We start from the raw sequence: 13,308 nt of genomic DNA, 5'->3' as shown, positions 1-13,308 counted from the left end.
AAAACCAGTTGATGAACTGATCCAAACAATCAATAGTATCAAAAGCAAATCTTCTTATAGTACTGACGAACTATCCACAAAAATGTTCTCAAACCTCCCAAAAAAGTCCTAATAATGAATGCTTTATTTGAAAAAGTTACATTTCCAAAGTGCCTACAGACACTCATTATTATTTCTCTTCATAAGTGTGGAGAAGAATCTAATGCCTGCAACTATAGACCTATTGCTTTACTACCAGTACTATCCAAAATTATAAAAGCCCGACTGATGTCCTCTCTCGTTGAAAACAACATTTTAGCACAAAATAAGTTCGGCTTGTTACCTAAAAAGTGTACCAGTAATGTTATGTTTTCTGTACTACGTAAGGTTTACCAAGCACTAAACAATAATCTTAACACTGTCACTGTTTTTTTGGGAATAAGCCAAAGCTTTTGATTGTATAAATCTCAACATTTTGATAGAAAAAATCTAAATTTCTACGAAATTCGAGGTACTTCTTTGAATCCTACTTGGAAAATAGGAAACAACTGATTAGAGCAAATGATTTTGACTCTACTCACAAAACGATTATGTGTAGAGTAACACAAGATTCAGTATTGGGTAATCTACTTTTCTTTATCTTTATAAATGACATCACTAATTTAAAAATCAATGGAAACATTTTTCGTTTTGCTGATGATACTAGTATCACGTGGAGTAATCTAATACTACAACTCTTTGTGCAACTATAACTTCTTATCTACTTACAATAAAAATAAATAAGACAGTAGCATTATCCTATAGAGAAGCTCTTCAGCCCTTACTTTTTAATAACAGCCAGATCAGTATCGCTGATTCTGTAAAATTTCTTGGATACACAGCAACCTTAAATGGTCCCTTCATATCGATTTTTTAAGTAAGAAACTAGCGTCAGCCTGCTATGCAATAAGATCTGTTTCGAAGGAAATCAATTTAGCATCTTTCAAAATAACATATTTTTCTTTGTTCGTGTCTCATCTTCGATATGTATTTTCTTTTTGGAGTTCTAGTACAGCTGCCCAATCTGCTGTTATTTTCAAACTCCAAAAAAGAGCAATACGGTTTGGTCTCAGAAGAACAACACATTGCACACGCTATTTCAAAAATCAGGGAATTTTAACGCTTCCCTGTTTACATATTTTAGAAACTGTTTGCTTAATCCGCAAACACCTACATGTTTTTACAGCAATACCTAATCATGACTACTCCACCAAAAGTTCAACCTTAGATGTTTCCGCAAAATGACAAAAGCCTATATATCTCAAAGACCATATTATTCGGAGGAAGAGTTTTTTAATAAATAACTAAGAATTATGGTACCTTTATGTATAAGTAACTAAAGTATTTTTATCTATATTTGGGTATGATAAACAGCAACTTCAACTAATTAGTTCGTAAGGTTTTATTATGCAATTTGCAATTTATTTAAATTTTGCAATTAATTTGAGTAAATTGTAGGTGTTATTGTGATTTTCTGACTTTTTGTAAACTTTGTCCATAAAATTGTGCAATTTTCAGTAGTATATCCCTATGACATTGATAACAGACGAGATAATTTCATGACAATCGAAAGCTCGTTCCTTGGTAACAGCACGAAGCCGAAGGCTGAGTGCTGTTACCAAGCAACGAGCTTGAGAAATTTGTCATGAAATTATGAGGCATTCATCAATGTCCGAGGGATATTCGGCGGATAATTTTTCGAAAAAAAAATCATAACTCAACATAACGAAACATTTATTTATTAAAAGTACAATTAGTGAAAGTACAATTATTAAAATTTAAGTTAACATTAGATTGGTTGCTGTTCTCTACTATAGAAGATCTATTACCACGCATAATATTTATAATCTTGTTGTGGTGTTCTTGATCGAGATTCAAGTATGGTTTTATAGAATTCTGATTGCCATGACCAGTAATTTTTAGCAATTGTTGTTCTTCTACACCACTTTTTGCTAATTCATTTTGAAATTTATTTGGATGAAGTTGTCAAACTCGATCGTGTTGTCATAGGGATTGAAAATTGCACTGAATGCAATTATCAGTCTAATGTTGACATGATTGGGTGAAATTGTTCCACATGACACAAAATGACGAAATTTGAATGGTTGTTAGAACAGTCGAATAATTATCAGTGACAATAAAGCATATTTTTATTTTATTCTATAGTATCCAGTTAGTACTCGGTGTTTAGTCTTTATTTAGTTTGGATGTGAATGATTTTTTCTGCGTCTTGATAGTGCAAACAAATTTTAAAATAATTCTTTGTTTAACGATTTTAAAATTTTGGAAATAATTTGAGATCACAAATCATCAGCTCTTTCAAATCAATATAGTTGATTCTTCCAAAAGAGGAATATACATTTTGATGGATGTATATTATTAATTAATTTAAATGATACTGCTACAGTTCATATAATTTAAATCTGATCAAATTTTTACCGGCGTCTAGGATACTATACTTTGGATACAAATTTGATTATCTAGTCCCCTCTCCAAAATTTCCAATCAATCAAGATATCAGCGTTGTCGTTTTGTATATAAGCGTTAGGTAATAAGATGTTTTGCACAGTATACAAAAACTTAGATAAGATGATTCTGATACTGTTTGTGTTTTCCGTGATACTATTTAACGACGTTAATTCCCTATGTCTTAAAAATTCGATAACAACCGCAAGTGGTTTACATGCACCCAAAAACGGCAGTTTATGTTCTGGTCAACTGATCTTTGAGGACAACTTTGACTGGTTGGACGCATCAAAATGGGACCATGAACAAACCTTAACTGGTGGTGGAGTAAGTATTAATTATATTATTTAATTTTGCTATTTTTATTATTATTTGATTTTATTGCTATTATTTTATTTAATTTTTAAATTGTTATTTTATTAATATTTGAAATTTAAATTAATTTATTAAGAATTTATAAATTTAAATTTTTTGGTAGAATTTAGGATTAAATCTTTAATTTATTTAAAAAAATTAAAAAAAAAAAATTTTAGAATGAGTATCTATTTTTATACTTATTATAATTAACCAGTGCCGGCTGGTGACAATTTTGTTCATGGGGTTGCAAATTCGACAATACAAAAATATAATAGGTACTTCACAAAAGCCTATTTTTTAAAATAAAATATAATTATTACGTGTTTATCGAAGAGGAACCTTTCCATAATATTTTCGTTAAAGTCAGAAATTTCTAGAATTAAAGTGTATTAGATGGACAGTATGACATGCTCCATCAATCGTTCTTTCAAAATTATATTCCGTAGAAACGTATTGATCAATTTCAAAGTAGTTTGAGAACCATATTTCAGTCTGCAGTTTTCATCGTTGGCATCATTACTAAAATAACCAATCATCAATACTGTACTAATTTGACAAAATGTTGAATGGTGACTGGAAATTCAACAGAAAAGTGTGAATATAAAATCCCTCTTCGTCTTTATTCCTTAAGTCCTTTTCAGGGCGTGATTACACTCTAAATATTGCTGTCTTCATTGGCTGCGATCTTGTACCAGATGGACAGCTTCATGAAGGAATTCTCCAACCATAGTTTTCACTTGGTGTGCTTATCGTGTTGGACATATTTCACTCGGTCTTTGCCCCTTTACCTTTATTTTATTACCAGTAATTCCATGGTTTACATTCTTTTAGCTATGTTGCCAAAGTAATTTAGGTATTCACAGTTTAGTTTTTTAAGAGCTTGTCTTTAATATCAAGCCCTTCCAGAATTGATAAGTTAGTCCTGTGTGATGTCCAGGACACGCGTAGAATTATTTGTAGACCAACATTTCGAAGGCTTCGATCTCACTTCTTCTTCTTCCTTTTTGTATATAGGCTCTAAAGCCTGTTTCTTCTTCAATATTAGCCTTCTAAATTGTTTAAATGTGACTTATCTCGTGCTATTGGTACTATTCTATCCTCTGCCGTTCTACTAATGTGTTCGTTCCACTCCTGTTTCCGTTTTGTCACCCATCCATTGATGTCTTCTATATTGCATGCTCTTTTTATGTTTTCCCTTTTCTCCCTATCCAACAGACTTTTCCCTGATATTCTTCGAAGTATTTTCGTTAGTAATTTAGGTACGTTATTGTGTTGATTATTATTTTCCTTACCTTTAAACAGTTCCGTTAGGTATCTTTCCCATTCGTTTGCTGGTATGTTATTGTATTCCTTCAATTCTGCCACTTTTTTCCGTTGGTTTCTTATGAATCTTCATATTTGTTTTTGTGTACCGTAGAAGTCGCTTTCCATCCTTTTTGTAAACTGTTCCCAGTGTTCATTTTTTGTTCTTTTTACCAACTGCTTTGTTTCATTTCATCTTCTTCTATAGGTGTTTCGGGATTCTGGGATATTTGATGTTTTGTACTTCGTGTAGGCCTCTCGTTTCTCTTTACATTTCTCTTTTACTTCTTTTCGGAACCATGGTGTTTTGTTGTTTTTTTTTTGTTCACTATGACTTTGCGTTTTTCTAGAGCTTCTGTTGCTGTTTTTTCAATGTTGTTTTTAATTTTCTCCCAGCTCTCGTTTATATGTTCGATGTCGCTTCTGTGCTTGCCTCGTTTGATACATTTCTCTTGTAGAGTCGTTCCACATAATTCTACATTGAATTTTTCCTCTGTGATTTCCTGTAGAAAATGTTTTGGTGTTATGTTCATTCTTATTTTTGCTAGTACTAGTTTGTGTTCACTCCCTGCGTCTGCTCAGTTTAAAGTTCGGATATCTAGAATTTGCTTTGGGTGGATTTGTCTATTAGTGACTATAAAATCAATCATAGATTTCTGTCCCCCGGAGTTTTCAAATGTATATTTATACTTGAGTTTATGGTCGAAAAATGTATTACTGTTTCCTCTTATCGTTAAAAGCACAGAGATTAGCAATGAGTTCTTCATTTGCGTTGACATGAATTTCATTAAATCTTTGTTTTACTCTTACTTTAATCGATTTTTTTGAGAGTTCATGCTTCAGCTGCGTTTGTAGTAATCAGAAAAATAAGGACATGTCTAACCTGAGCTTAGTATGTATTGCTTATTATTGTTCGGTCTTTCCATATTTTAATTAATTTAGCTGCTACGATTCGGGTGATTGCTAGTCTACTCTTGATTTCTGAGGAGTTATCGCCATTATTGGCTATCAGGGAGCCCAAATATTTTCTATTATCTGTCTGGTGTTCATTATCTGCTCATGTGTTCCTTTTCCTGGCACGAATTCGCATTTTTCTTTCGCTATCTCTGGAACTTGAAAGTTCTTTAGCCGTTTATTGATTATATGTAGCAGGATTTTGCTTAGATATGGAATAAGAACAATGGTTCTGTAATTACTGAATACGGTTAATTAACCTTTTTTTGTAAATGGGAATAAAGGTTATTTTCATCACTAATTCTGAAGTTGTTGCCCTGAAGAATGAGTTGTTAAATTCATTGTTGTTAAATTAAAAAAATTTAACTTTTTTAAATAGTTCATGATTTTCATGGCGGCTTGCATGTTGCACCAATTCTTTACATATGTTGTTTATGTGGTTGTTTTTATCTCTGGTTCACATACATTTTATTTTCCTGCTTTTCTGTGATATTTATTGAGTGTTGGTTCCTGTTTTTGTGGTATGATGTAGCTTAACTTTCCGCTGACATCCAATGTTTGTACGCAAACACTATTTTTCCACTCAATGTTTTGTATTCCATTTCATGTTTAATTTATGTCTTCTAATATTGGAAGTATTCTACATATAAATATAAAATATAAAAATCTAAAATAATATTAATTGTTTGTACATCTTTTTTCTTGGGAGAGCGGTGACCCGTAGACCCTCTCTCACCAACCGCCACTGTTATTAACTAGTCTAAATGTTGGTATTATTATGAATAAATAATTAATTACATAACTCTTTCATTATTTCCTATTCTTTCTAAACTTCAATAAGGTTATTATTTATCAAAAAAATGCTAAATGTCTAAATATTTTGCTATTTATTAGGTTGATGGCCTGAAGATCTCTTATTCTAGTCTTTTATCAAAAAGTATTTTGTTTTTATTCATTTTTAACATTTTTATTAATTGAGCGTTAAGTGCCAATAGTACAATATGGTAGGCCAATGGTGAGTTCTATTGCAACGATCAATTAAGCGATGCTATGGATTAGGTACAATTGGAAAGTCATATAACACTGTTAATACAACATACAAACTGTAAAGATAAAGATGATAATAATGTCGTATGGCATTTTTGCCAGCAGGATCCTTTCGCATTGCTCCGATTCCAAAGAAAGAAATGTGTTAGATATTCAACAATTCCCATTGGAATTAAACGTGAAATTAAAGTAGTTGTTGGAATGAAATTTAAAAGTGTATTATTGCATACTCTTACATAACCGGTGGATATCAAGGAAGCTTGCTTTTAATAATTTTAACAATAATTTTTACTTTCTAGAATAATGAATTTGAATGGTATACAGATGACAGACGTAACAGCTTTACTCAAAACGGCCAGTTACATATCAAACCCACTTTTGTTGCAGATGAATATGGAGAAGATTTCTTATATTCTGGTACCATTGACATTGGAGCTAGGTTAGTAGTTTTATGAATTATATATATATATATATATATATATATATATATATATATATATATATATATATATATATATATATATATAAATATATATTAACAATACAAAATACTTTAGCTACCTATAAATAGTCAACTAATGATAAACGAATAGACCGAATGTCTTAAATTTGTCGTCTATGCTGTTTTGATTTGCTCTAGGAAATTGCGACAAAAAAAAATTTCCAATTCTTTTTCAACTGTTATAGACCCAGTTCAATATAATTTATTTTTTCTGGTATTAAAAACATATTTTTTTACTTATTTTATTATTCTGTTTGGTTCATTAATAATATAGACAACTAAAACATTGTGTCCGTATGCAAATAATTAGTCAGATACATGTTTTTATGAATCCAACCGGTCCTTAATGAAAGTTCTCAGTCTGTGTGCCTATCTGTCTGTTCGTTTGTTGGTCTGTCCGCCTATGTACTCCTAAAGGAAAAATTCTATAATCTTGAAACTTAGTATATAGATTCCTCTTAGAGTAAGGAAGGGCCTTGCTTAAACATTAGATCATATTCTTTTTACATTTTTTCTAATATTTTTTGTTCTTTCTTGTTCTTAAAGAAAACCTTTTAGATATTTGATATATAGGTTTCTCTTGGTGCAAAGAACAATCCTATTGAATTTCTTTATTTATACATTTCTTTCCATGCATCGTTCACTAGGAATTTATTCTCCATTTCCTATTCCATCCAAAATCAGCAATTTTTAGTATTGGGTGAATATAAGTTCTACATTAAACATGTCCTAATCCGTTAAATGGCTGGTGAGAAGCCAACAGTAAAGTTGTGGTGCGAATGAGAGAGAAAGTGCTAGGAAAAACATCTAGTAAAGGCAAAGAAGCTTGGTGGTGGAACGATGAAGTGCAACAGATGGTTTGAGAGAAGAAAGAGGCTAGAAACAGGTATGAAAAGAATAAAAGAGCGCGCGCTATAGCTACTGCCAAGGAAAGATAATCTGCACAGCTGTATGAAGAGTTGGAAACATCCAAGAGGATGAAAAGGTTATACAGCATTGCTAAAGCAAGGGACAAGTCATCAAACGACTTGATCAACATGCGATATATTTAGGAGTACGGATTGAAGAGTGTTAAGAAACGATGTTGAAATAAAGCAAAGATGGCATGACTACTTTAGAAAGTTACTAAATGAAGAGCACCAGAGGACCGACAGAGGATGTTAGATCCCTAATGAGAATTTAATACCCGGGATAGTGAGAAATGAGGTTCTTCTTGAGTGGCTTTACAACTCGGGGTGTCTTTCCGACATTCCCTATAGCTTTCTATCTTCTACGATATTTCGCTTCCATGTTCCATTGTTGTTTCCCAATCCTAGACAAATTAGCTTTAACATCATTCTTTTATCTTTTTCTGAGACGGCCTACTGATCTTCTATCGTCTGATCTCTCAAAAAACACTGTTTTTAGCACTCTGTCTTTCTCTATTTCTCTGATCTTACCACATGACCTGTCCATCGTATCCGTTTAGCTTTTATATGTCTGACGATGTTTTCAGTACCATAGAGTACCCTTCTCCACTTGCAGGTTAATTCATCTCTTTGAGGTCCAAATATCATTCAGAGAGGTGAGGTTGTCGAGTCGTTAAATAGGATGAAGTAAGCCAGTAGACCTAATGGAATACCTGTGGAAGTTTGGAGGGCTCTAGGAGAGGAAGGGATATTTTGTGGAAAATGATGAGTAGGATATGAGGAAGAAACGATGCCCAATGCATGAAGAGACAGAGTGATGATAGCATTTCATAAAAATAAAGGGAACATTCGGGACTGCAAACAGTATAGAGGGATAAAGTTAATGTCGCATACAATAAAAAGTTATTAGAAAACTGCAGATAAAAGATTAAGGAGAGAGACATCTATAGGAAAAGAGCAGTTTCGGTTTATGCCAGGAAGGAGAACAACGGATACCTTGTTGGCTTTGAGACAGTTAATAGAGAAATACGGCGAGAAGAAAAGAAAGTTACATCTGGTATTTATAGATCTTGAGAAAACGTACGACACAGTTCCCAAACAAAAGCTATGGAAATGTATGAAAGAGAAATGGGGTCCTGAGAAGTACGGAAGGCTCGTGAAGGATATGTACGAGAGAGCGTACATCAAATTAAGGACTTGTGTCAGATTGGCCGAAAGTTTTTGGCCGAAAGTTTTCCAGTGACGGTTGGATTACTAATCCTTTTTCATGCCCGGCTATTATCTCTCATAAGTCTCCTGAAATCAGAGCATTTTTAACGGCTATATGGTCAATATAGTATTGAATCCTCATTCAACACTATATTGACAAAAACTGAACGCTGTTTGCTCGTCTATTAAAAATATTTTGTAAATAGTTCTTTAGTTTTTTTAGGAAGTTTAGTTTGAAGCATGATTGTGGAACTAAAATCCATTCAAACGCTCTTCATGATAAAAACTTGATTTATCTAGATCTAATCTTACGTATCTATATTCATATAATATTACTTGAGATAATTAAATTGTGTTTTTAATTATTTTAGTTTTTAAAACAAACGACCTTAATAAACGCGATTACATAATATCTTTTGTATTTTAGCTGTACAGGTAGCGACAACGAAGGATGTAGAAGAACAGGTTCACAAAATGCTATCGTAAATCCCGTAAAAAGCGCTCGTATGAGGACCTTAAACTCATTTTCATTTAAATATGGTAGAGTTGAAGTTAGCGCTAAAGTTCCTGCTGGAGACTGGTTATGGCCAGGTATGTTTTAAAAAAAGTAAAAGTAAGGTGGTAACGATATATGTTATATAACAGGCAAATACAGTTGATGAAATCAAAAGTTAAACTTTTGAATCACATAAATGCTTAGGGATGAAAGTAAATTCCGTTTTTTTTGGTTCGTTACATTTCTGTGTAGCTTTTCAGATATTATCTTTTTCGTCAAGTATTGATTTTATTATTGGAAGTTAGCAATTATGGTGGGAGAATTTAGGGGAAGTGCAGGTATTGCCACCCACTTAAGCAATTTATTGAATTAAACAAAAACTGTAAGTCTTGAAACAAAACGTCAACTATCAAAATTCGGAGTAAAATACTATTTTGCGAAGTATTACATTTATTTTCACAAACTTACACTCGGGCGGAATTATCAGACCATGCGGGTAATTGCACCCAGTGATGATATAATACCGCCCAAGGGTTACATTACATGAAAATAAAACACAAAATAATTATAAACTCACAAACAATATCTATATATTTTTTTATATAAAAAAACATATTTAAAGAAAAACTTAAGTAAAAAAACTAATATAAAAACATTTCAAAGTACACTCTATCTGCAATAATCGCATATAAAACTGTTGTGATTATCATAACCACTACATGCTTTATGTGCTCATCTATGGCAAACTCCGCATTTGTACCACATTTCTGATTAACCATATTTACCATAAAACAAACACTATTCTTCTATGTCGCTGTTGGGATCATCCAAACTATGATAGTTGCAAATTTCCATTTCATCGTGGAATGAAGCGCTTGAAAAACTATCATCAAACTTTACTTTTCTCGTGACACAATTTACTTTCTTACTGACGTTTTTTTACAGTTAATAGAAGTTTTTGCTTTTCTTTCGTCTGTAAATTTCTATTTTCTTTTGGTAATCGATAAAGAAAATAAAGACATCCATTCTCTGGTCTTAGCCTGGGTGTTCCCAAGCTGTTATTCAAATCAAACGGAGTGAAGAATAATTCACAATTCGCTTGTAAATAACTTTTAAGAACGCTTTGAGTAGGTGACTTATTAAGCTGATTAGGCGATGATCTTCGCAGCGACTGACGTTGTGCTTCTTTGGAATTATTACGAAAATTCACTTCAACCAATCAAGTATTCAGGCGGTATGTCCATTTTTGTGCATATTGTTATAGAGCTTGCATAGATGCTTAAAATTGAAGAATTTAATTATTTCCGCATGTAAGTTATCGGGTCCTAGATATTTATTATTTTTTCAAACCTGAGATCACATTTTTCAATTTGAATTCTAGTATTGGTGGTCCAGTTAAGTCTGTATTTTCATTGGCGGTTTCTAAATTACGATCGTCAGAGAAAAGGTCCAGTATATGTTTGCCAGAGTTTGCATGGTTCGTTGAAATCTGTTACGATGTTGTTTTCTTTTGCTTTTTCTTACTTTTTCCAAGTAGTAATTCGGTTTCTTCGCAATTTTTGATTATCCATTTTTTTATTTCGTTTATTCATTTTTGTATACTTTCTCATTATGTTTTACTTTTTAGTACTTCAGATAATTTTTCAAGACAATTAGTATAATTTTGATGGTTCTTCTTAGATTCGTGAATAAATAGAAAAATAAATTTATAATATTTAAAATATTTTTAAAGTTTTGTTTAACATTATTTATATATTTTTTAGCAATCTGGATGTTACCAAGTAAATGGGTTTATGGAAGTTGGCCAACATCTGGAGAAATCGACATAATGGAAAGCAGAGGAAATCGTCAGTATTATTCAACCAGTGGACAAAACGTTGGAACTCCATTAGAAGCTAGTACTCTACATTGGGGACCCAATCCACAAAACAATAAATTCATGAAAACTCACTGGGAAAAGACCTCATGGAACGGCGGATGGGATAATGCTTACCACAGATATCAAGTGGAATGGACTCCTGAACATATCAAATTTTCTGTCGATGATCAAGAAGTTGGTACAGTTACACCCCCTGATGGCGGTTTCTGGCAATACGGCGATCTTCAACCAAGTGGACTACCAAATCCATGGGCTCAAGGTAGTAAGATGGCTCCATTTGACGCCGAGTTTCATATATTGATTAATTTGGCTATTGGAGGAGCCTATTTCCCCGATGATGTAGATAATAAGTCCGGTAGAAAACCATGGTCCAGTTCTCAGCCTTACCGTGAGGGTATGACAACCTTCTGGCAAGCTAATCAACAATGGAAACCTACTTGGAATTTGAACTCAGACGACTCTCATCTTAAGGTTGACTACGTAAGAGTTTGGGCACTGTAAATATTTAAAAATAAAATAAGTTATATAATAAAATAAACTAAAACATACAATCGTGTTCTTTACTAATTACCTCAAATCCTTAAAAATAAACCGTTTTATAATTTTTACACATTTGATCTTAAATAACCACTTGGTTGGTTAAGATACAGTTTTTTTTGGCTTTTAAAAGTTGGTATCAAAAAATTACCATCTAGAAACCTTTGTAGGTCGTACATGCAGAACCCAATTTAAGTTGACAAATTTTTAGATGAAGATATTTGCGAAGGCGTTAGTCAATTTGCATTGATCTTATATGCAACAGCAATAAATAAAATTTGAATTTTATGTTTCTCTTTAGCAAGACTTCAATCAATTGATGAAATTAAAAACTGTCTGAACTGTGGATGATTTAGTCCTCTGCTCTTGATAAAATTTACTACTTTAATTATAGCTGGCATACATTGTCCATTTTTAAATGTTTGGATGTCAATAATTCCTGTTACGCTATAAATACATATATATATATATATATATATATATATATATATATATATATATATATATTATAGGATCCAACTTGTAAATACAATACATTTTGGAGACCCGTTCTCCTCCGGCAATCTTCTTGGTCGAAGGCATGCTCATCCTACAAACCTCTCGATTCCATCGCTCTTCTAATTCCTTAATTCCATAAGCGTCGAGACCTACCTCTTTTTCTTCTTCCAGGGGGCTTCTATCTGTAAAGTTTTTGGGACAAACGTTTGTCAGCCATTCTCAAAAGGTGTCCAAACCAGTTTAAACCTCTTCTTTCTATTCTGTCAATGACCGTGACTGTAGCATTCATGTTATTTCTTATAGATTCGTTGGTCTTCCTTTCCAGCCTTGATGTTCTAGCACTTCTTCTCAAATATTCTATTTCAACTGCCAACAATCTACCATAAGGAGTTCAGACATCCTACAATTTTACGTCCCTGATTAATTCGGTGTTTAATTTCGGTTTCTCCCAAGCCGTTCTTATCAATGAGTGCACCTAAATATTTAAATTTTTCGTCCTTGTCTATTAACACTTCAACCTTTCATCTGAATTGATAACTAAATATTCTGTTTTCTTTATGGTGACTTGTAACCCCCATTTTACATATTCTCTGTGTAGACGCTTTATCTTAAATTTTAGAACATAAGAATATTAAAGGTGGGGCGAGAATGATTTGGTCATTCGCAAAGTTTAGGGAGAACAGTACGTCATTTCCTATGGGGATTCCCATTCCCTGGTAGTGGTTTTTCCAATTTTGGAGGACTGTCTCAATATATAAATTAAACAGTATGGGTGACATACTGCATCCTTATTTTAGTCCTTTAGGTACTTTTATTCGCTCTGATAGTCTATTTCCGATTTTTAGGTTAAGTAGTGTTATCCTTTTCTTGGTCGATGAAGGCTAGATGTACTTCGGCACCAACCGCTATTATTTTTTCTATTAATTTTTGGAGTATAAACAAATTCATCAGTGTAAGATCTACTAGGCGTAAATCCACTTTGGTCTTAGCTAATTAGATGTCCTACATCATCTTGTATTTTTCCATTTATTATCTTCCCAAAAAATCTCCCGAATGTAGGTAGGACACTTAATCCTCTGTACCAGTTAGGATCTTTTCGATTACCCTTTTTCAGGTCAGATATTTCTTTATTCTT

The 13,308-nt window shown here is 32.6% G+C and overlaps 1 protein-coding gene across 1 annotated transcript; it reads left to right on the top strand.

Annotated features, from left to right (window-relative positions):
- The first annotated feature begins 2,574 nt into the window (after window positions 1-2,574).
- LOC140448028 (beta-1,3-glucan-binding protein-like) lies at window positions 2,575-11,689 on the top strand. Its single transcript, XM_072541071.1, has 4 exons — window positions 2,575-2,811; window positions 6,444-6,583; window positions 9,191-9,354; window positions 11,023-11,689. The coding sequence occupies exons 1-4, from the start codon at window positions 2,575-2,577 to the stop codon at window positions 11,637-11,639; spliced, it is 1,158 nt and encodes a 385-aa protein (XP_072397172.1). The 3' UTR covers window positions 11,640-11,689.
- The last annotated feature ends 1,619 nt before the right edge of the window (window positions 11,690-13,308 follow it).

The sequence above is a fragment of the Diabrotica undecimpunctata genome, chromosome 8, assembly GCF_040954645.1.
Source record: "Diabrotica undecimpunctata isolate CICGRU chromosome 8, icDiaUnde3, whole genome shotgun sequence".
Lineage (NCBI taxonomy): Eukaryota > Metazoa > Arthropoda > Insecta > Coleoptera > Chrysomelidae > Diabrotica > Diabrotica undecimpunctata.
Note: the sequence above shows the minus strand (reverse complement) of the source record. Positions and strands in the feature narration are given on the sequence as shown.